Source organism: Pectinophora gossypiella, chromosome 20 (assembly GCF_024362695.1).
Source record: "Pectinophora gossypiella chromosome 20, ilPecGoss1.1, whole genome shotgun sequence".
Classification (NCBI taxonomy): domain Eukaryota; kingdom Metazoa; phylum Arthropoda; class Insecta; order Lepidoptera; family Gelechiidae; genus Pectinophora; species Pectinophora gossypiella.
This window is the reverse complement of record NC_065423.1, coordinates 2,146,854-2,171,880: the sequence shown is the minus strand read 5'-3', so window position 1 is coordinate 2,171,880 and position 25,027 is coordinate 2,146,854. Positions and strand designations below refer to the sequence as shown.

Here is a 25,027-nt window from a genome sequence, read left to right as displayed (position 1 = left end):
CTTGAATTTGTTTTGACTTCTATAATGTAAATAAAATAATCTCAGTTTATTCACTGTGTAAGTAAAGGTAACTATAGAAAAATAAAATAAAAAAAACAATACAGTTTCTATATAATAATTCTATAATAATAATTTGTTAACGACGGAAAAAGAAACTCGGGAATAAGTGTTGTTCTTTCCTAACTTCGTTAACTTAAATCAGTGAAACAACGAGTAAGCTTTCTGGCTGTAAATAACTCTTGCCTCAGGAACATGTAAAACATCTACAGAAATATCTAAAAATCTAAAATTTTATTACAAGGATGCTGTGGTCGCTTTATAATCTGTGTAGTATGTTGCTTTATTATTGAACAAGCTTTTATTTTAACTGTAAAATAAATTTGTTTCTTTGTCGTTTATACATACAAATTAAATAAAAAAAATAATACTGAAGTTATAATAACATTTTACCCTGATATTCCGGTAAAATTATTTTGATGGCAATATTACGAACATAGTCAGTGTTGCTATTTGAATTCAGATTTACTACCATGAATGAAAGTTAGTATACTCTGTGGTTATTGCGTATTTAAAACCGCCCGTCTGTACCACCCAGACCATAGACAAAATACACTGCCTTTTCTTATTCCTTAACAATTTTATGGCGGGAATACTTGAAAAAATACGCTTGGGGAAATGATCAGTAATTCAATTTGCGGTCGTTAGATACCTACTCTGTTGGCTCATAGTAGTTTTGGGATCAAATTATTTTTAACAAGCACACAAAAACCACAAGACTAGATTTAGCACATATTTATTTATTATCAACGTCTCCAATTATTCACGATGAACACAAACATATTTATTGAATACTGAAATTACTGGAATATTAAAAATAGTTGCTAGTTACTCGAATGAAGTCATCATGAAGGAATGAAATTAAATCATTAAGTAAATAAAATCTATAATTTGCGCTACCGACAGCTTTGCTATTATATTTATCGTTAAAATATGACGCAGTTTGAGTCGTAGCATAGGCATAGCTAAAGTAAAATACCTACTAAAGGTAATCGATTATCACGTCTTTTAATTATTCTTTGCACCGCCACGGTACGGATGTCGTTTCCTGTAAAAAAGAGTAGGTACATAATAATTTCTAACTTAAGTAACACAAGTAAGTAGGTATCAATTGTAAAAATTAAAAATATTATGAAAATATATTTGAAGGTTTTTGGCATGGTAGCAAAAACCCTATATTATAAGGCCATTAGTGTAAAATAAAATTATAAAGTGCTTGCTAAAACCTTTGATGAATAGTCTTGCACAAATAAAAAATAAATAAAAGCGATCACAACTTTTTTCATGTTTTCTATCAGTCTTGTAACGTTTTACAAATTGCAAACTTTTTAGAATAAAATTATATATCACATTCTATAGATAGCGCTGGCTGTACACGAAAGCTGTGTCTTGTAACGTTTCAGCTTTTTGGTAGACAACTGAGATTTGGTAGAAAACTAACTGTCAAAAGTTTCAACAGGCCGTTCTTATGGGGCGTTCATACTTACGCCGGAATAGTAAGCGTGTAGATGCCGAACTTAGTGTTTACGTCTTCGAGATGGAAAATGCTCTGGATGTAGGCTTCGTCCGCTGGTTCCGCCGGTGTCTCAAACACCAGGTTCATTATGTAGTCCTCCACGCAACTGCATTATTAACAACAATATTTAATTGAATTTTCTTTGCAGCTTCGAGAGGGTGCTTTTTTCTCATTCGTCATACTAATGAAAAGAAATCAAAGAAATGGTAAAGGATGCCATCTTAGGATTTTTAAGTGTGGAGATGTTTTCTGAAGACTTAGCACGCAAACAAACTTGAAACTTTTCCACTCGACTCGGCTTTAGCTGAGCATTTTGGTAGTCATTTTATGTCCTCGATTTGACGACTTTACTCGGGCATATTACTGCCAACATAATAATAGAAAATAATGACGTCATGCTATACTAGAATAAACTCGAGATGAGGGTTGAGGCAACATCTAAGAATATCGATTTTGAGCCGAGTTCAAGATCTTCCTCTAACTCAGAACGGCTTTGAGGAATGTTTGAGTTAACATCTTATTAGAATACTGGTGTCTTGGAACCACCATTGACGAAATTAATATAACTTACTAAGCGCAGGGCAAGTAGGGCACGAGCTTCTCAATGCGGTTGGGTCGGAGGGGCTCCACGTATGGGTCTGCCACCAGCTTCGTGACCGGCGCGGGGGCTCCCGTGGGTTGCTTAGGTCGTGGCGCCTTCGGAGTTGGCGCGGGGGGCTGTAATATTACAATACACACGCGCGTCACACAATAAAACACGTCGAAAGCATAGAATAAGGAGTAATAAGTAGTATGTACAAAGTGCAGCCAACCTAAGTTTTATCATACTATAATCTGCGTGAAACAACTGCCTACACATCTCGTTAGAATGAAAACCTACCTTATTTTGATTCATGGATGAAACTGTTAGGTAGGTATATAAATAGTAATAGATAATTAATTAATTATTTTTCTTATAATTTTGCATTATGAAATTGTAAATTTTTATTCGGTGACAAGAATATTTGAATAAAGGTAACTACGTTCACAGAGGTTGTCATTGAAACATCACAAGTTTTGTGTCACCTGCTTGTTACGTCTACTCCAATAGACACGATTTATTAATTATAAAATCTTTATTTTGTTCTGTGGTACTTAGGTTTTTAAGTAGGTACCGAGTACCTATGCCTACCTCATTTCGTCGAGGAGCTCGATGGCGCAGCGGTAAACACGCTCGGTGTGCGATTGTTGAAGTTAAGCAACTTTCGCCAAAGGCCGGTCATAGGATGGGTGACCACAAAAAAAAAGTTTTCATCTCGAGCTCCTCCGTGCTTCGGAAGGCACGTTAAGCCGTTGGTCCCGGCTACATTATTGCCCGCGTGGTGGTTTAAGGCCCGATCTCCCTATCCATCCATAGGAAAGGCCCGTGCCCCAGCAGTGGGGACGTTAATGGGCTGGTTATGATGACACCTACCTATTTATAAAAATATCATTTTTATCGTGTGCCTCTAACGCGTAAGTGGGACTAAGACGTAGTGCGCGGGCTCCCCCCTTACTCTTTACTGGTTTATAGCCCAGAGGGGGTGAAGTCAGGGTCCGATACTAGTTGGTACGGGATGGAGGGTTAGCGTTCTATATGAAGTATTATTCTTTATTCCTACTACTTAGTTCAAACACTTGGTGAAACAGCGTGGTGGAGTAATGCTACATTTTACATATTATACCCTCCGATGGAAATATGAACGCCTGCCGCTAATGTCATAGTAACGCGTTTTAATCGTGTATTTGATATAAAGCTCCTATAGGCTCTTCTCTGTCGTTCGTCTTGTGCTAAACTGTTATCATTCTGTTTTGTATAATTTGAGAATAAAGTTGAAGGCTATGTATTTCATATTATGATATTTGGTACCTTAACAGCTCCGTACGCGACTTCCATGAGACTCTTGACTTCAGTCTCCAGGATCCTGAGGAACTTGTTCACGTTCCACTTGGTCACCTCCTTGTGGTTGCCAAGGAGAGCCAGCAGGGGCGAAAAGTCACATCGCGCCAATCTGATGATGTTGCCTTAGGCCTCAAACTGGATGACAGCGGCAGCGGCAGCGGTGCGGGGAGCGGCGCGTTCAAATTCTAACACTTATATTGAAGTGTTCTCGATGGCAGCGGCGCGGGCAGCGGGGTACTAGCGTTGCGCTCTAGTCGCTGCGTTTGAAACTCGCCTTTTTGTTTCAGATGGATTCAGATCTTCTTTTGCCCATAATAAATCGTACGAAACAAAAGAACTACAATCGAAAATTCGTTGTCGCCGTTTCGACATCGCGTTCATTGAGACACAACTCTATACCACCGCCACACCGCGCGGTTTGGCCGCTGGCATCGAGAACGGAACAGCGGCCGCCGCGCCGCTCCCCGCGCCGCTATCGCCACCGCGCCGCTGCCGCTGTCATCCAGTTTGAGCCCTTACAGATGATCATGATTACATCTTAAGTGTTTGTACTCCGGTACCGGATTTGGCACCAATGAGTTATTAATTTATCTTAAGTGCTGTATTCACTAACACAGTTGGCACACGATCTGGAAAGCCGGGTTCGATTCCCGATGGGGACATAAACGAAATCACTTTGTGAGACTGACCTTTGTTTGGTAAGGTCTTTGCAGGCTTGAATCACTTGTTTGATTGAAAAACTAAGATGGTTCCGTGCTTCGTGCTTCAGAGGGCACGTTAAGCCGTTAGTCCAGGGTATTAGGTGTAAAAACACCTACCAACCCGTAGTGGTACCAAATCCCTTCCAGTTAATTGAGTGAGGGGCGGCCTATGCCCAACAGTAGGGCGTATATAGGCTGTTTATGTATGTTATATGTATGTATGTTACAATTTTCTACCTGACCAGCTCGTCGATGCTCTTGAGCACCTTGACGACGGTGATGTCAGCCTCCTCGTTCATGGTCTTCTTGCGCAGAGTAAGCTCGATCTTCTCCTCCAGCTCGGCAGACAACTCTGCTATGCGCTTGTCCTGCTTCTCCTCTCGGGCTTCGTTTATGTCGCGCTGGTCCACTAAACACGTGACAGATAATGTGCTGTACGGTCACGAGCATTAATATTTATACACTTTGGTACCATGTCACATTAACTTTTTGGCCCAGTGCGGATTGATGGATGACTGCGAATGAATCCGGGACCAGCGGCTTAACGTGCCTTCCGAAGCACGGAGGAGCTCGAGATGAAAACTTTTTTTTTATGGTCACCCATCCTATGACCGGCCTTTCCGAAAGTTGCTTAACTTCAACAATCGCAGACCGAGCGTTGAACTGGAAGTCTCACTAAATGTCAAATATGTTAGTGCGGCAGAGTCCTAAAGTGGGTACATTATATTGCTCATGACTGTACGTCGACAGCGGATCTAGGAAGCCTTATTCGATCCAAGACCCTGGATCCACCCCTCACAAATCTCAAACAAACTTTGATAACATAATATCAGCTCGCGACTATTTAGTCTTGTAGTGACGTGCATCCATCACAAGATTTACATTAAGTGCCTATTTAGTCTTGTGAATCCATCTTTGAAATGATTAGTAAGTAAGCGTCCACACCTCACCGAACTTTCTGATAGACCAACGTGATAGGTGGTGAACCGTATCGCCGTCTGGTCGAGCCAAATGTGTTAGTGATAAACTTTGATAATGGTGATCAAAGAGGATATAATCACTACGTTTAATGGTGATGGCTGATTCAACTTAGTTACATTGTAGGTACAGTATATCTGTGATTTCCTTACTTACTGAAAAATGATGGATGATAATAACCCGAACGAATCAACAAGGCATCTAAGCCCGAAGGAGTCTCATGAGCTGTCAATTTAATTTGTTACACTAAACGATAATATTTTAAACACAAATGATGTAAGCCCAGCGTGGTGGAGTACATGCTCTATACACCTTCCGGTTATATGGGAGGAGACCTTTGCCCTGGAGTGGGAGCCTGTATACGTCACAGGCTATTTATGTTACCTAGCGCAGTCGGATTGTTACAGGTTACATTCATACACCAACTAAGCTCCGTGATGACGTCACACTCACAGATCCTCTGGCGCAGCGTCTCCAGGTCCCGGCGCATGATGATGGACTCCTGCAGCACCTCGCACAGCAGCACGAAGATGGAGAAGTTCTCGATCTCGCGCGACTTGAAGTTCCTTATTATTGTGGCTATTTTATCCGTGCCGGCGTATTCCTGACAAGGAAAACATAGAGTTATACTTAGCACCTGCTTACAAAACATCATCTCAGGCCTTTACATCTTTATCAGATGATTCAAACAGCGTTTCTGTGACAGCTTTTAAAATGGCTGTAAAGTCCGATGCGAGAGCAAAACATAACTTAACATAAGTTTACGACTATTGCCGTGTTTATCAAAACTTACAAGTCTACTTTCACAAGCTACAAATCACAAGTAAGTACGTGTAAATAACGTTTATCAAAAAAGCATAGTGATTGCAAAAATATACTTGTACTTAAAATAATTAATGACACTTGTAACATGTAATTTACATGTGTAGTTTTGACAAACACATTCTTGTAATAATGAAATATTTTACAAGAAAATATAGGGCTTGTAACTTTTGATAAACACGGTATACCTATATCTCAGTGTCATCATTCCAAATCTTACCGAGCTTTCCGATTTTTAAACCAATACGATAGGTGGTACATAGTTCATCTTACGATGGATGTATCTCTGACTGCCCATTGGGGTAATGTCGTCTGCTTATGTTATGTTATCTCTTCCAGCAATATGTCATGGCTGCTGATATATCATAATTAATTAATATAATCTCACAAATATCTCTTCTAGCAGTACGTCCTACAGCACAAATTGATGTTGGCGACGGCGCGGCAATACGGCTTACCACCTATCGCGTTGGGTTAAAAATCAGAAAGCTTGGTGAGGTGTGGGTACTTAGTTAATAGGGTATACTCGTCAGCTTACGTTATGTTATCTCTTCCACCAGTGTGTTGTACCACGCTATCTTCTCTTATCTTTTGATCTCATCTTCATCCGCCTTGCAGATCCTTTGCGATCCCTTTACTTAGGGATGGCTGATGATATATCATAACTAATTAATAGAGTCTCACAAATATCTCTTCCAGCAGTGCGTCGTACAACGCGATCTGCTGCTCGCACCGCTGGATCTCCTCTTGTCTCTTGATCTCTTCCTTTTCATCAGCTTCGCAGATCCGGCGTGATCCCTTCACTCGCAGAAACTCTTCCAGCTTGGCCAGATGGTTCAGCTCGCCTTCGTATGCTTGCATTTCCTGGAAAGTTATGACGATATTTTATACAAAAACACCGACAGACAAGCTACCCTTCGTCTGTGGCCTATACTTTGGAGTCGAGTCTTCACTAACGGGTCATTGTCTATGAACTTTATTGCTCGTCGCTTGTATTTGAGATTTGATATTTTCATTTGTCAAGAATTAGCGTTAAGTACCCTCAGTGTTTCCAATTACTCCGGCAAAGACTGTTAGAGCCGATCACGTCAAACCGGTGTAAGGGCTTAGTATGTTTGCAGTGCTTGTGGATTTATGTTTTTTTAATTGGCTTTAAGTTGATGGTAGGGCTGGCAGAGGAAGACTGAGAAGGACTTACTACATTGACCAAATTGGAGATGTCCTTAGAAAAGGTTTAATACGATCTACTCTGAACCGGCGTGCGTGTATGAAGCGATTGATGAATGTGGAGGAAGCAAGAGAAGTGTGTCAGGATCGAAGCAAATGGAATTCTATAGTCTCTGCTTACCCCGGTGGGAAATAGGCGTGAGTTTATGTATGTATGTAGGTATGTAAGGGCATTTATATTACAACCCCTACATTCCCTAACTTACCGATATATCTCTGTTAAGTTGGTACAGCCCTTTCCATTTCAAGGCTTCCAGTTTTCTGCAACACTCGTCTCGGTCAGCGAACGCCACGGAGGCAATCTCGAAGATATCCATTAGGTACTCTTTGCCTTTCACCAGCTTCCCGATGGTACGGTTCCATTGGATGTTGAAGTCGTTTCTGAAAGGTTGTTAAAGGTATTGGTCAGGAGAGGTGTTTGAGGCAGAGTCTTCTCCAAATAGAGTAAAAATTGTGCCTCGGCGAAGCCTTTTTTTGACGTGATTTATTGTAGATTTGCCGCATATGGCATTCACTACTTGGCCGGACAAACGGCGAAAGCTGGGGCTCTCACCCGTAAGTTATAAAAAAAGTTTACCTTTCGACAAGCAAGCGATGTATCTCCTCGCGAACCCTCTTATTGTCAGCGTTGACGACACAAAATCGCTTGATGGCCATGTCCAGTCTATTCTCCATGCGCCGGAGTCGGTTGTTTGCGTTCTCGATCATCGCCAGTTCCTATATTCAGTGATACTTATATAAATCCTAGTTGCTTTTAGAAAATACCGGACCTGACCTGGGAAAAAGGCCACATCGAAGCAATTCACTTAAAAAGGCTTTATTGCTATTTGACATTTTCGTTAATACTTAATATATAAAAACAAGTGCGCTATTCCAACAAATTTCAAATAGCAATATTTATTGCTTTTTTAGATGAACTGCTTTTTAACCTCTCATATGCCGAGATACCAGACACAATAGATTTTACATTGTGTCTGGTCGAGATCCGCGTTCCGGCGTTCGAAAGATTAAACCCCCCTTGTCCTGTTCAAGTCAGGTTTAAATTCGGACTCCAGAAAAAAACGGGAAAATGTGGTAAGACAATGCAATTTGGAGGAATGATAAATCAATGGTATTTTACATCAGCTTCCGTAGGCACAGTCTTGAAGAGTTCAATGATCTGCTTCTGTGCGAGGTAGTTGAGGCAGTCCAGCTCGGCTTGCTGCGCCTTCTCATCACGAAGCTCCGACTGCAGATGCTCAAACTCCACAATGGACTTGCGAGTCCCACTCTTGACTTGAGCGTCTCTGACTGCGTGTTGACCTTTTCTGGCGAGCTGGTTGTGGAAAGAGATGCCTAGTTGAAGTATTGGAGTAGTCTATATCTATATGGATATGTCGTGGCCAGATCGTAGAATTGATCATTTCATGATGTGCTCGACCATTTCATGAAATAGAATATCATTCGTTGGCCACATCATGATGTGGTTTGGGCAGATCAATGAACACAAAACGTTTAACGATATGAGCAACTAAATGCATGAAATATGACCATTTCATGAAATGGTCGACCACATCATGAAATGATCAATTTTACAATCTGGCCACGATAGGTAAAAAAAAGTTGAAAGATGTTTTCGTCCGGTGATCGTCAATTCGACTGACAACATCGGGCTAGGTATCCTCAAGATAATTAAAACACAATACTGGGTTCTGGGTTTGGGTCTTGACGACGTTCGGTTGACCGAGTGTTAAAAAAATAGTATCCTAAGTTTGGAATAAAAATAACTATGACTAAGGTAACTTCAGTCTCTCGGCATGTCATGGATTTAAGCTACAGAGGCTGCAAAAGGAGTGGACATCTGTTATTCGAGCCCTACATCCCAACATTGGATAAAAGGATTAGAAGAAGAAGAAGACACGTATTCTTACCACGTTAAAATCGGGGATACGAGACTCCGATATTTGAACACTGTTGCAAGTGCCATAATTAAAATTGGTGTGGAGTAGGTAGATCCATAAAGTTCTCAAGGCAAACATACGTCAACCCTCCTTCATTGCCGTTTGGTTGTTCATTTCATGTCAGAATCCGTGTTAGGGTATGTGTTTTAATTATGATAATGACCGCGTAAACAGTTTTTAGTAGGTGAAAAAAAATACAATTTTATTGTAGACTTTTTTTAAAAAGGAGCACATGCACAAAAAGGGAGCTGCCTGGTCAGCATTTTCCTGCTAGTAATTGGTGATTGTTGGGAGAGATCTCGCACGTGGCATTCACTACCTTTGCCGGACAAATGAGGAGCGCTGCGGGCTCTTATCCGATTCAAAACAACAGACCTGAGAGCGCCCAGTTGGAGTACATTTACCGCAGATAACGTTAAGTACTATTAGACAACGAATAATTCAGTACAATTAGTGTTTATACGAGTATTTCAATATACTTAGATAAAATTTTACAATAGCTTCAATGCGCGGTACGAATTAGGACTTTTTTATTTGCCCATTCGGTACGAATTAGATTTGTCAAACAGCCAGTGTTGTGACGTTCATTAGCATAGTGATGATGTGTTAGTCGAGATTGGGTAGCTACTTTTTTTCTATCTAACATTAGTAACTTAATGTAACGTTACATTACATTACGTAACGGTCAGTTACATTAGATGGGAGGGGTGTAATGTTACATTACATTAAGTACTTGGCCGCACACAAGATTAGGGACCAGGATATGCGTACGTTGATGCAGAGGAGGGTTTCCTTGAGCTCGTGCGCGAGGATCCCGAGCTGCTTCTCCTGCGGGGCCAGCTGGGGAATGCCGGCGGCGCGCTTCTCCACGCTGCACATCGGCGCCAGCTTTTGGAACTGTAACGGAATAATAATGCTTGTTACAGTCGGTTATCTGGTTGGATGTAGTTCATAGTCTAGCGTAATCTTGTTTCCAAACTCTGAGGTCAAAATGCAAAAATTAAAGCGGGCTCATTGGCTACCAAAATCCCACAAATTTGTATTTACTTATTTTAAGGTTTAGTTCTTCCGCGGGGCGGAAGGCAAGAGGGAAACCGTTGCCCTATTTTTCCCTAAAAAGTAGCTTGGAGAATGCTACACCGACAAGAGCGTGGCTTTTAAATTAGTGCTGATGAAGGTTTAGGACCAGGGTAACTCTTCTCTGCCTGTTTTCCGTCTAAACGTGATAAAAATATAATAATATCATAAGATGAACCCTATTTCTATGATAGGTAGAGATTAAGGAATTGAGCTTGCTGTGATCTTTCGATTCTTTCACAAACAACTTAGCTTCTGGTAGCATTATGGCTTGTCCACCTAATAGAGATTACGGGCATGGGTTGTGTGTGTTTGTGCTTAAGTAGATCAGCTTCATGACCTTTGGGTCAGTCAGAGATACATAGGTAACATAGCATCAAGTGTGTATGGGCAGGAGGAGTATACCCACGCCTGGTCAGTTATGTTTAAGTCCCAAATAATAGGAAGCAAGCCTTCAGAGGCTCATCTATCATAAGATGAACCTTTTGTTGGTATCCCGTGTACCAATACCAAGAAGCAGAAGAGTGACAAAGGCACAACTTATTTCTAACATAAAGTTCTAACCTGAGAGAGTAAATATTCATCGAATACACAGAATATTTTCTATCTTACCGTCCTCTGGACATTGCTGAGCTCCGCCTCAGGGTCTATTGTCTTCTGTTCGATCTGAACCGGCATCTTGAGGGTTCACGAATACCTATACAAAATAAACAATTCCCTACAAATTCTTCTTCCTTTAAAGATCCCTACAAATTCAAAGCAAACTTCTCAAAATTCCGAACTCGCTTGACACAAAATATTGTCAATATTATTTTGAATATTTTCGGAGCTTTATTTACTTTCTTTTATTAAATGTCTTCTATTTTCTTTTCTTTTATTAACGTAAGTACTTATTGTCATATTCTGTTTTCGGTTTCTGAGGTTTTATTGGATGATCGAAGCATTCAGTCCATAGAGCAACCAAGAACCAAGGGCAAAAGCAAGGGCCAGAACCAAGGGCTAGAACTTTGCTCACTTTGAACGGTTAGGCGCAAAAAACATCTTAGGCCATGCTTTGAACAGCTTTGTATTAGGGTTGAACTACAGCTGGTAGCGCCTCATCGCACTTTCTTATGCTTCTCTAAGACGCAGAAGTAAACATTAAAAAAAACATGGACACAACAATTTATTAATTTACCAAAACCTTAAACTAATATGGAAAAAAGTGTATGAGAATAGGAAATAGAACAAATAAATAGGATTGAACAATATGTATTCGAACCACTCAGGACTCGTCGAACACGACGTAGCTCCGACAACTATCGGCAAACGAATGAAACGTGTTGCTGTCATCCGTTCGCTTTTACAGCAGTCAAGTGACACTTCTGTCTTTTTCTGATACTCAGAACCGTCATTTAATTTTGCTGGAGCGAGAGAGTGCGATCGCATGCGTCAGAATTGATAGCGTCATCGTTTTCCACCGCCTTGTCGATTCTGACGCGTGCGGTACGCTCTCTTGCTCTAGCAAATGACTGTTTTGAGTAACAGATAGAAGGATAGAAGCTTATTTAAGGCATCAGCGGATGACATACAAGTCAATGTGTGTGAATGAAGAATGAATGAATGTGTTCCTCTAGTTATTAAATAACTTATAAGTAATGTATACCCTCATTGATTTAAAAGATGTGTTGCTGTTGCAGTTTCTTGTCATTTCTTCTCAGCCATAACACTTTGCGAAATGATAAGTTCAGAAATGTTACAATTGACCTTCTACAAGTTTATCCATGATAATTACGTTGAATGAAAGATTCTGATTTGCCGACCGCTAACAGCATCGGTGCGCGGTGTCGTGTGAGAATCGTCTTTCAGACATTAAGTAACACAAAATATGGTCACGACTGTATCCAGAGTAGTCAGAGGTAAGTCCATCGCAAGATGAACTACGTACCCACACCTCACCGAGCTTTCTGTTGGACCAACGTGATAGGTGGTGAGCCGTATCGCCGTCTATAATGGTCGAGCCAACTGTGTTACTGAAAACTGCACTTAAATTAATAACTCATTGTGGCAAATCTGGTACCGGGGTTCGAGCTTCCCGTTTGAGAAGCAAGCCGGTGCATCACAGGACCTATCATGTGTAGGTACGGTCACGAGTACTAATATGTATACACTTTGAAACCATGTCACATTAACTTTTTTAACAAATCAAACCATAAGTCTTATTAAATGTCAAATATGATAGTGCGACAGGGTTCTAAAGTGGGTACATGATATTGATCATGACTGTAAATGGAAATTATACAAAAAAATTAAATTCTTGCTTTATTTATTAATTCCACAAACGATTTAAGTAGCTAGTCATGTTTAGATCTTATCTTAAGTTACATTAAGTACCTACTTATGGGAGATGCTTATATTAAGTACATTTGCACAGTATTCTTATGTAGTTAGGGTTTAAAATTGAGTTAAATGTTTGTCGAGTTTCTGCATTACAAGTATCGGTCTGCAATAAATAATAAGGCTGCGAATTGTTCTATTGAACAATAAACTATTTGTATTGTATTGTAGCAACAGATTTTTTCTAACATATTTAATTTTTTTGTATTGTGAAAAATCAACTCAACCAACCCGCAGTTGAGCAGCGTAGTGGAGAATGCTCTGTATCCCCTGTTTACTTGACTTGTCAATCTACTTTTTGCATTATCCGTCTTCAAGAGCCTACTTAATTTGCTTATATCAAGAAAGTTTGAATTGTTGCTCTGCCTACCGCAATAGGGATTATGGGTGCGCGTTTATTTCATCATCATCATTAATTTATTGTCGGTGTAGCATTCTTCATGTTACTTTTTTTTTAAAGGAAAAATAGGGCAGAATAGGGCTTTAATGTATTTATTTAGGTAATGCGAAAACATGACAAACGAAATAATATAATATGGAATGACTAAGAAAAAATATGCTTAAGTAAATAGATAAGTACATAATACATTTCTCGGTTCAGCTATTTGCCAAATTCGAGATCATTTATAATTTCACAGTTATTATAAAATAAGGCAGTGTGGCTACATGATACAAAATATTTCAGGTAAAATTGAAGCGAGTGGCATAATCCATTGATGACATTTTTTCTTCACTTATTGCAGTTTGCCTCAGCAGCCGTGGTAGTCCAGTTGGAATAACGCTTGACTCTCATTATGAGGTCGGAAGTTCGAATCCCAACACGGGCCTAAACCAATGAACTTCGAATTTGTTTTCGAATTCATGTTTCGATTATAAATAATTATCACGTGCTCAGCGGTGAAGGAAAATATCACGAGGAAACCTACTTAGCTTACCACCGGTATTGGGCTGGTTTTCCCTTCTAAGGTTGGATGGTCAGCGCTTAGGGCTCGCAACCGGTACAAAAACTAAAGACAACAAGCCTTAAGGTGCCCAATTTGGCCCGAACCTATACCCAGGGCGTCGTCTTTTCATTGATGGTGTAAGTGTACCTACTTGAAATATTTATTTATTTATTTATTTTCTTATGTAAGTAGGTAATGTTCTTTCCATACCACTGAAGTAGTTTTCAACTCGGGAACCTACTTGCCACTCCGAATTTGACTTTAAGAAACATAGTTAGGTACCATCAGATTTCTCAGTGTTTTGGAATGAAAATCTGTGATATAATACCATTTTCCGGAATTACCAAAGATACAATATCTACCATTTTTTTACAGTCAACCTTAATATTTTGCTCCTGCAACCACGCTATTGTTTTGTGCATTCAAAAAAATAATATATTATTGTAAAACAACCATTAAGTTTTGCAATACGAATCAAATAAAAATTTACAATTATTTTGCAATGTCTGAATTACAATAATAATTTTACAATTCAATAATTAGTTCAGTCTTAATAATAAATTAAATAAAATATTTCGAAATGTCTGCTTAGAGACAAAATGTATTTTATGTTGAATGTACAAAATAAGAAATAATTAAATAAGTACTTACATTTTACTGTGCCGTTAGGTGTGACAATAAAATTAGTTAATTACATATTTTGATTCAGATGTCCATTAGAATCATTAGAATGTACTTTTTATAGTTTATCAATATTCTCACAATCAAGACCGTAAGGTAAAGTGTTACAGTTAAGGGTTACATGTCACGAAACAAGTCCCGCGGATTTTAAAATTTTAACTCGGTAACTCCACTCGAGTCGGCTTCAGCTGGGCATTTTGGTATTTTAAGTTGATATATACGTCCTCAACTTGAGGACTTTACTCACTGGAGCCGAGCATAATCATACAGCCAACAAAATAACACGAAAATAATGACGTCAGGCCTTTCTCAACTTCACTGGAGTAAACTCGAGATTCTAAGGTGGAGGCGACTTCGAAGAATACCGATTTTGCGGTGAATTTGAGATCTTCCTTAAGATCGCCTCAATTTATGTCGCAGTCGACGATGGTTTCACTTCACTCATTTATTATGGGTAATTCTATGCAGATGTGGCAGATAGGTACTGTGACGTCAGCGCCCCCACCCGCAGGACTTATTTAGTGGCGCGGACTCTAGATTTAAAATCCACAGATTATAATGAATACACTACAGTACCTAGTTACTAGTGGCGCCAAAAGAAATAAAAAACCCAAGCGGACAAAATGACCAACTTTGACTGTTTCCTGTCTGATATTATTTTATAAGCACTACAGTTCTGACGTCACTGCCGTAGGTACATGTAAGGTATTTTATAATGTATATTTGTTTCCTAGTTAGGCACCTTGGTTTTCACTAGCACGATTAGATTTACTTAGGAAAATATATTTTTAGACATTTAAGTAAGTTAAGTACTTACATAAATAGAGCGAAGTAACACATCAAAGGGGTTTCTTCATTACGAGCGTTGTTGTAAATCATTGATTCTTATTTTTCTTTAAAATTGACAATTTTAAAGGCACTTACTAGGCCAGGTACTTTATAAGGCACAGCATAAAATTACGTAAGTAAGTTATTGCAAAACATTATCTAACAGTAATATCACTTAATAAAATACATAATTATTCGTGAAAAATTTACAAGTTGACACTTGAATATAATTTACTATTTATTCTAAATTCTCGCAGATCATGCTTCGTTCTTGTTTTGATAAAATCGTAATTTTAATAATATGGCTATTTAAAACAACTATTTCATAACGTGGTACGTGAAGCTTGTAGAAAACTAAAATCCCGCCAAATCAATGCCATTCTAAATTTACTTTTTCTTAAAATGCAAAAAAGTTTGTATCTCTTTTTTAGAGATGGCATAAAATGGCCACTAATTTTTTTTAGCACCAATAATGCCCGTCTGTTTATTAAAAAGCTTATAAAATTACATTATTTTTCGTATCTTAGCGAGGTTTTAATTTTCTCATAGAGATCACAGACTTGAAACATCCATGATCAGTTTTGCATTTAAGATCTAATTTAGTAAGTAGTGCAACGAAATCACTTTAGTGAAAAATACATACTATAAAAATGCCTAAAACTATACTTTAGGTGCTTGCATATAATCTCTTTTTAAGGAATGTAATATTATGTACAATATTAAAGCAATGGAAAGGTTAGTATCCGAAATGGTATAATTTTTAAATGGCTGAATTGTTAAAATTACTCTCTCCGATGTGTTTTATTAGTGTTTTGTATATACGTAAATATTAAAGCAAATATTACCTGCATATTAGTCAAGTGTAACTGTGCTTTAAACAGTATAAAAACTAGGTCATGACCTAATTGCACCCAGTACCAAGATTTAACGCAACTACCTATATTTTAACGCAAAGTTACACTTGAAAAACTTATTCCATTCGATTCTGTCGATATCTACGTCGTTCGAACAATATTAATATAAACTGATATTCTTCTAAAAAGCGCTACTTAGTTACTAGTATAAAAATCTGTTGTACCAAGTCTTCTCTAACCAATCCAAAAATATTTTGAAAAATATTGCAAATATTTAAAATGCCTATGTTTATTTATTTCTCCTGTGTTTTTTAGCTAAGGTGTATATACCTTTTGTAATGCTTTTGATACGTTTTAAGCGTGTAGTCAGGTTCATATTCGTATTACAATACAAAAACTGGTGGGTTTGCTTAAAATTGAGCACGTAACAGTAGACTGTCCTATAAAAATCGTTCAAGAATAAAAAACCCGACTAATTCGCTTAGTTTACACGTGTAAAATAATCAAAAGTACTCGTATAGTTACAATTAACAATCTAATAAAGACACTAAATATCACTGCAAGTGTTTTTACATCACACGGTTTTAAAAATAAAATTAGAACGCACCCGAAAACCGCTGCAACTGTGAACGCGTCGGTGCCGAACAAGATGGCGGACGCGAGGGCATATAACCTAAAATTCTTTTTGTACAAAATTAAATATAAAACGGCAGCGGAAAGTGAGAGTGTGTCGTATTGTTTTGATATAATTAGGTAGATTGATATGGTAGTTAGGTCTATGGCTTCACGTGTGTTGAATAATTGGGTACAACAGATCATCTCTGAAAAAATCCAAGGATACGGGCGGTCCTGGTCGGCGCGACGGGTTCCGGCAGCTTCCTCCGCTTCTCTTGACTCGTCAGCTTGTGCTTCATCTGCTCATCAATCAGCTCTTGCATGTCCATCTGTAAGTTTAAATGGAAATCGTTTATTATCTAGTATTTACCGGAATTGTTCTCGCTGATTTAGTATTGATTCATTTGCGGAGACGATAATTACTTAATCGTATATCCGAAGTAAGTTTATATTTTAGTTTTATTTTATGATTGCTGAATTACTTTGAGTATTTAATGACAAGCGATTCTTCAAGAGATATCCAGGCTACATAGAAATGTAAAATGTTCAAAGTTATTGACTGAGAGATCCACTTAACTCTTAACGTTTTCAAAATAGCAACACACAAGTCACAACCCTCAGGAGTTAATGGAAGACAGATGTACAAGATATCATCATAATAATTTTGAAGAATATCAGTTAGGATAGCTACATGATTCATCTCAGAAGTCTAAAGAGATACATAAACGGCCATCTTATAGACGTAGATATATTGTCGGGTTTTGAATGTTTGCTTAATTTGTATTCCTGTGTTTATGTTCGTTTTGTGCAATAAAGAATTGTGTATTGTATGAACGCTGTTTGAATCATCTGATAAAGATGTAAAGGCCTGAGATGATGATTGTATGAACAGATACACACCTGCCACTGCTCGAGTTGCTGCCCAAGATCGATCTTTTGACGCACAGCCTCGTACAGCTGACTGTTGGCCTGCATCAGCTCCACACGGGTCTTCGCTAGGGCAACCTGCAAATTCATAGAATGGATTAATCAGACGTCAGTTTAGTAAAAGTATGTACGATGAGTGTCTATGGTATAAATGTTAATGTCTTTTTTACTTGACTTAGCCGAAGACAGTAATTGATTTACCTCACCCATTGATATTCATGTGAATCAACTAGATCCTTTGTTGTAATGCAACCTCCTTTCCAGTTTGGTCGCGTCAAGCAATGACTTCGTCTTGTGAGCTTCATGCTAACGGACAACTGAACATGACTATGGCGCCATCAGAGCGAGGTACCTAGTTAAATCAAAGGCCTAGCCTACATCCTCAAAGAATCTACAAAAATTATCAGAGAATACATACTATCCTAAAGCCGCAGCACGGGTACGTTGTCGCGCGCGGCGCGAAGGCTATCGCGATATTCAACCAATATCTGTAGACTCGACGTATATCTACGCATACAGCATTGGTTGCATCTACTCATCGAAACCCGCAGTAGATACTGCGCCGCGCACTACACCACCACCCGTGCAGACCCCGCTGGTAAACTTACCTCGGCCACCTTCTTCCTCTCAATCGCCTCGTCCCTCTCTTGTCTAGCCCGGGATACAGCCTCGTCATTCTGCAGACTGTTGTAGTTAGCATCATTTAGCAGCTTGTCACGCTCCTCGTTAGCTGCACGGAGCTCCACCTCAGCCACTGACAGCTGGAAGAAGGAAAATCACGAGTTAGGTCATGTTAGAGATAATGTTTTTTTTTTTTATTAAAAATATAGTGTTCGAAACCTCATTGGACAATCCCCTCAGGGCGACCAGAGGCCCTGGCGTTTCCGCCAGTAGTCATTACCGCCGCTTTGTCTATGCGCTATGCGCGTGTGCGCGGCCATAATAATTTTGTCTGTGCTCTATCTCTCTCTGTGGTTTTTATGGTTTTGTATCGGATGCGTGTGCGCGAATTTTATTATTCAATAAATAATGTCTCACAGATTGGACTTTTAACTTATGAACCCAAATAGACTAAAAAAGGATTTTTATTAGGCGATGTTTGAAGTCGAAGTCAGAAAAAAAACAATATGGGTCTTAATGCGGGTTATAATGTTTTTATTTTTGTCTCTGACCATCCATTAAAGGTACGTAAGTATGACAATTAAATTACGATGGAACGATAAACCAGATAATGCGCTTTCTCTAACCCATAATTAACTGATGAACTTTTACTACGTCTCCCAATTATTATAAACAATAAAGAGGTTCTCACATTAAATTCTACCACATAGCTTAATGTTTTGCTTCTTTCAAACGGTTGAGTACCACGCGATGTTTCATACTGGCCCACTTTCTTTTTTTTCTTACCATTCTTATTACGGTGAGATTATGATAATGTTCCAAGTTTTATTGCGTTTTTTTCAAGGTCTTTACTGCTGTGAACAATTATCTGCTTCGTTTTTTGGGTCAATTTTGAATGGGTTCATCTTTTTTGCTTTGTATGATACTTAATTAAATGAGTATATTCTAGATATTCCGTAAAACAAGTAAAAAAATACATTTATTATAAGGATTAAATTGCTCAAGGAAAATACAAAAAAACCTAAGACTACGAAAAAACCACATAAAGTGAAGTATGAATCGATAAAAAGCGATTACTTAGATAAACTAATAAGTATTGGATTTATTATGGTTGTTTTCTTATGTTGTGTCTCGACACAATCATCATGGTTATAAAATAAATAAACCTAGAAGATACTTAAATTACCCTAAAATAGGTACCAATCACGTTCATCCGAATTAATTCAGACTTTCTATTAAATCTAGGCACAGAATACAATATCTTTTTTTACATGAGGTGAGTGACCAGAGAGTCATTGCTAGCGTTAAAAATTAATTCGTTAACAGATAAAAAATACATTTTCTAAGTATACGTGACTATTCCTTTTTGGAGGTCATTTAAATTATTTAATCTCAGTATTTTTAGAGTAAGGTCTGAGTAAAGGCTCGGCCTTGAGGACACAAAAGGCTGTATACAAGGTTGGCACTTTCACGACCTTAGTGTGGCTGTATGATGCGTCAGCCGTTGCATTTAAAGCTGTGACGTTAGCGGGAAAGCAGATATGCAAATATATTTAGAAATAGAACATTTAGACTAGGCTGTATGTAATGTAATCTGCATATTAAATTGTAGATTTTGTAGACATTTTATTGTTAAATGAAAGAATGTTGGGTTAGTTTAGCCTACTGTGGTTATAAAAAGACCACATTGAAGCAATTAATCTAGAAAAGGAGCTTATTGCGACTTGAAACTTTCTTTTTATAGATAATGTCATACTATTAACATAAGGCCTGCTATTTGTTTACCTATAGTTATACAATAAATGCATTTGATTTGATTTTTGATTTCTACTGAAAAAAAAAGTCCGCAATGCCATCGAATATCAAGTAGCAATACTAGCATTTAAAACCCCCTGTTACATGTAGGTCTAGAGGTACTTACGTTAAATTAAAGCTGAGTTAGTTCGGCTCTCAGACTCAGAATAGAAATACACTTCTCATCAAAAAAATCGAAACACTTCCGTTTTCATTGTTTCTGTCCGAATTTAACACAAAAAAGAATTCATACGATGAAAAAAAATACATAAATGTATAGCTGGCAGTTTGGCCATTACAGTAATAAGCGAAAATTCTAAATTCAAAATTAGAATTTCATTTGTTTATCTTATAAACGAAATGAATCACTGTTTTGAGACAAATGTGTGTTTAGGGTTGGAGTACATTTAGCGTTTAAAAACTAAAAATTGGCGCCTATCCTTAAACTTTTTGTTTTTTATTTCAATACTGTGACTTTGGGACGTCTGAAAAAAGGTTTTTTTTCTAAAACGTATGGATACTTCGCCCACAGAAGCCGCCCAAGTTGTGGCATTGCTGGATTCTGGCCTTAGTCAGCGTGTTGTGGCTGCAAGACTGCATCTAAGCCTGTCATCTGTTCATAGAGTCTATAAACGTTATCGGGAGACTGGTTTGTTCACGCGCCGTTCAGGATCTGGCAGGAATCGGGTCACTTCTGAGCGAGATGATCGATTTATTGTAACAACTTCTTTAAGAAATCGACGCCTTAACGCTTTTCAACTGCAGCAGCGGCTTCGTGTTGTACGAAGGGTGGCTGTAAGTGACTCTACAATTAGAAGAAGGTTGAAGGATCGTGGACTGGTACCGCATAAGCCAGCAAATGGGCCGAAATTAACTGCAGACCATCGAAGAGCGCGCCTTAACTTTGCACGTGAGCACCTAAATTGGTCATACCTACAGTGGAGCAAAGTTCTCTTTTCTGATGAGTGTAAAATTATGCTGTATGGTAACGACGGAAGGAACAAGGTCTACAGAAGAGACGGAGAACGCTATGCACAATGCTGCATTGAAGAAAAGGTCAGCTATGGTGGCGGTTCGTGGACGGTTTGGGGAGGAATCAGCGCCGACGGTAAGACAGAGCTTGCTTTCGTGTCTGGGCCACGTCTGCCTGCACTAAACTGTCATCGGTACGTCGAAGAGTGTCTCGAGCCTCATGTGATGCCCTATGCACATTTTATTGGCAACGGCTTCATATTCATGCACGACAATGCTAGGGCTCACACCGCGGGCGTCGTACGAGATTATCTTAACGAAGTCGATATCTCTATTATGGAATGGCCAGCAAGAAGCCCGGACATGAATCCCATTGAACATCTGTGGGATGAATTAAAGAGACGAATTCGAGCAAGAGATCCTGCCCCAGAAACACTTAGCCAGCTGCAAGATGCAATCCAAGAGGAATGGGACAATAATTATACCACAGCATGTGATCGTGACTCTCATCCGATCGATGAAGAACCGTATGGAAGCAGTAATTAGAGCTCGGGGAGGGAATACAAGTTATTAAATAAACGTTTTTTAGCTTTTTTTTTCATTTACGTGTGTTGTTTTATCCATTTCCTTTATACTCCATACGGAATAAAAATGACTCATTTAACAAAATACGAAACCTATGAAAAAATCATTTAAAAGAACATTAACATTAAGATTTGATAAGCTCATATTACTCACTATTAAACGACATTTAACATTTATTCCTAAATGTACACATTTTTCTGATAATCCTGACAAAACGTAAACTTGCAAGGTGTTTCGATTTTTTTGATGAGAAGTGTATCTGTGGTATTTTTTTTTGAAAGGTTCATCATATCCAGCTTAGGACTTCGTATCAACAGCTGCAAGTTGTCTTTGATTACTTGTGGCACTGCCCGCCCCATTAGGGACTACGGGCGTGAGTTTATGTATGTATGTATGTTTATTTTTTGACGTGACTTATTGTAGATTTGCCGCAGATGGCATTAACTACTTGGCCGGACAAATGGGGAGCGCTGAAGGCTCTCACCCGGTACAACGTTTAAGACAACAGGCCTGAGGGTGCCCAGTTGGGCGCGAACCTCGGCTCAGGGCGTCGTCTGAGAGGAAAAATATTTGAAAGAATTAATCGACCCTAGCGGGTCGATAGAGATAAGCGCTGAATGGGGGAAATCGTCGACCACGCCGGCGGAGTCCGTATCGGGGCCCTGAAGTGTTTGGTATCGCGAGCTGATTGGTACTCTTTTCCGTGCATTGTGTCTTAGATTTTGCGGATGACTGGAGTTAAAAAGTTGCAGTATGAGCTATTTGCTTAGTATACAATACTTTTTTTCTTTTTTAATAATTTTATACATGTACGCACTCGTACTTGTTGGTTCTTCCAACCTCTTATTTGACGCGCCCCCTTAGCCCTTCCAACCTCTTCTATTCTGTGGTTTAACCTGTGCCCTTTCTAACCAATTTCTACCTGCGACAGCTCTATTCTTCACAATATGACCTGTAGTCATTTCGTGACCTTTTCCAATCATGCCATAAGCGTCTTGAAAGAGAAATGGAGATAAATGACATAATAAGGGTCATCTTTCCACTTTCGCGATGATGACCTTACAATTAGAGCGTGAGTCAAATCGATTCACTCTAATAGATTGTTTGCCAAATCGATGTTTTGCACTAAGTACGTGCTGTCACTTCTTATTATTTTAGATAAAATCTCGTTGCGGTAAGTGATTAAATAATTGATTAATTTAATTAGTTAGTTCAAGCGAAGAAAGCTTTCGTTTTAATTTTTAACCTCGTAAGACTTTAGTTAAAAAGGCTACATCGAAGCAATTCATCTAAAAAACAATACCTATTGCTATGATTACTGGAAATTGACATGTCCAAGTTTTTACACTTCAGAAGCGACTGCCTGTGTGACTTTCCAACCCGCGAAGGGAAAACCAACCCAATACAGGTTAGGTCATGTACCTCCCAAACGAATTTCTCGTGAATGTGGGTTTTCCTCACGATGTTTTACTTCACCTCTGTGCACGTAATAGTCATCTATGATCTAAAAAGGAATTCGAAAACCAATTCATCGGTTCAAGTCCGTGTTGGACAGTGAGAATCGAGCGTTTTTCAACTGAGCTTTTAATTAGGTACCTAAGTAGGTATAAGGTACTTCCGATCAATTCATATTCTTTCAAAACTTCGACCTCTAATCGCCTTTTCTCTGAACTACTCGAATACACTAGCATAAAGGTAATCAGCCAACTGGGCAGGGTCGTTGACCTGGTCACGCGAGCGTATGACGTCACTGCGGCTGCAGATCCTCGGACGATAACCTGAACTACCCATGAACTTTTACAGCGCAGCGGCATACACATAAACATACATAAACTAACGTCTATTGCCCACCGGGGCAAGCAGAGTATGGGATTCCATTTGCTTCGACTACTTATTTTATTTTACACATACATAATAATATGTATTAAAACCTACATATCGTCGCCTTATAGTGAAAAAAATATAAGCGTCTTTTTAAAAAAAGAATTAAGTAATTAAAATTAAATGCGTTATAATCACATTCTAATGTTATTTGCTTCAACAATACTCCATTTGTTTATTTTATTTATTTATTATTTAAAAATAGAACACAAATAAACAATACACGTACAAAGGTTATTTTGTCTGTGGCAAATGCGCAAGCCGCGCGAAGCCAAAACCTAAGAAAAAAAAGACATTATTTTTTTAAGTACTTGGATTTAAACTAGCTTGTATAAATCCAAGTACTATTGCGAGGTTTTGTTAACAAAAATCATAATACGAATGTTTTTTTTTTGTGATTTTGTAAAAAGGTGCTTATGTGGTTTTCACTATAAGGGGGCGTTATACATATATGTTCTAATACTTATTAAGTATGACATAGGTAGTTAGGTCAAACATCTCCCCAGCATTATACCATTTTCCACAGGGTCCACTTTCCTAATCTGAAGATTTGACAGGTCCGGTTTTTTACAGAAGCGACTATCTGTCTGACCTTCCAACCCGCGAAAGGTAAACCAGCCCAATACAGGTGAAGTCACATACTTCCGAAATGCATTTCTCGGGAATGTGGGTTTCCTCACGATGTCATATACAATCTATCGTGACGATCGTATCGTGTCGATGTGACATACATAGGTAGGTAGGTAGGTTTATCAACCAAAACAACATGAATTTTCTAACAAAGTAACGAACCACCCACTCAAACCCACACAGCCTGGCAATAGTACCTGGTTATCCTCAGCCATGGTCAAAATCGATTGACCTCAGCCTTATTCGACCATAAAACAATAAACGTGATCTCGTTTCTTTGTGTTACCATTATGGTCTGGTGTTGCTATTATGGTCTGGTCTAGATAGGGATGTCTAAATAACAGTATTCTAGAGAAATATACAAATCCTTTTATGAAAAATTAAAATACTTGTTAACTTTGTTCGTAGATCTCTTGACTCATATCGTAGTGACGTGAACGATCCCGGATCAGGCTCTAAGGGCCTGTTCACACTAGCGATTTGTCCAGCGATTTTTTAGCGATTTCACGGCGAGGCGAGATCGATCGCGTCGTACACGCGGCGACATCGTGGCGTGCACGCGGCGAGCACGCAAATCGCTAGTGTGAACAAGCTCTTAACCACTGAATTCGACTTTAAAGGTCTTATTACAAAAAATACTTTAGTCTAAGTTTAAAACCGGACTCTAAAAATTACTAAGAACTAATAAAAAAACATGCTTGCTAGTTTTTTTATTACTTTCGTGTACGGATGTGGCTCTCTCTCTTTATTTAAGAGCTGCGCTCTTGTCGGTGGAATAATCGCCATTCCTCTCTTCTTCCCGCCAAATCCTTCACCTCCTGATACGACACGACCTACATTTTTTATTGTTTCATAAATGTTGCGGAACTTCTTTCACTTTTAAATGTCTACAATAGGGTATTTGACTGGGGTGTTATATAGAAGCCAATCTAAGATAAGCAATATACTCGGTACGGTCACGAGCATTAATATCACTTTGGTACCATGTCACATTAACTTTTTTGACAAATTGAACTGTAAGTCTCACTAAATGTTAAATATGTTAGTGCGACAGAGTCCTAAAGTGGGTACATTATATTG

At 38.7% G+C, this 25,027-nt stretch overlaps 2 protein-coding genes across 2 annotated transcripts in view; both read right to left on the bottom strand.

Moving 5' to 3' along the window:
- Positions 1–819: 819 nt before the first annotated feature.
- Positions 820–10,917, bottom strand: LOC126375957 (uncharacterized). The gene is made up of 12 exons (XM_050023065.1): positions 10,852–10,917; positions 9,934–10,059; positions 8,343–8,537; positions 7,800–7,939; positions 7,429–7,603; positions 6,680–6,859; positions 5,627–5,777; positions 4,433–4,604; positions 3,462–3,603; positions 2,145–2,290; positions 1,545–1,679; positions 820–1,105 (listed from the first exon to the last, which is right to left on the bottom strand). The coding sequence occupies exons 1-12, from the start codon at positions 10,915–10,917 to the stop codon at positions 1,066–1,068; spliced, it is 1,668 nt and encodes a 555-aa protein (XP_049879022.1). The 3' UTR covers positions 820–1,065.
- A 1,612-nt stretch (positions 10,918–12,529) lies between these two features.
- LOC126375874 (bicaudal D-related protein homolog) overlaps positions 12,530–25,027 on the bottom strand; it is a 151,896-nt gene continuing 139,398 nt past the window's right edge. Inside the window, exons 8-10 of the mRNA XM_050022951.1 lie at positions 18,073–18,225; positions 17,438–17,542; positions 12,530–16,866 (exon numbers count right to left, since the gene is read on the bottom strand). Coding sequence (XP_049878908.1) covers positions 16,738–16,866; positions 17,438–17,542; positions 18,073–18,225 — 387 coding nt within the window. The 3' untranslated portion in view covers positions 12,530–16,737. The remainder of the gene's footprint in view (positions 16,867–17,437; positions 17,543–18,072; positions 18,226–25,027) is intronic.

Coding starts and splice junctions, on each gene's coding strand:
- LOC126375957 (XM_050023065.1), bottom strand. CDS start 10,917: ATGCCGGTTCAGATCGAACAGAAGACAATAGACCCTGAGGCGGAGCTC. Junction 8,538..9,933: donor AAACCCTCCTCTGCATCAAC/GTACGCATATCC, acceptor TTCCACAACCAG/CTCGCCAGAAAAGGTCAACA. Junction 2,291..3,461: donor TCGCGTACGGAGCTGTTAAG/GTACCAAATATC, acceptor GTAATATTACAG/CCCCCCGCGCCAACTCCGAA.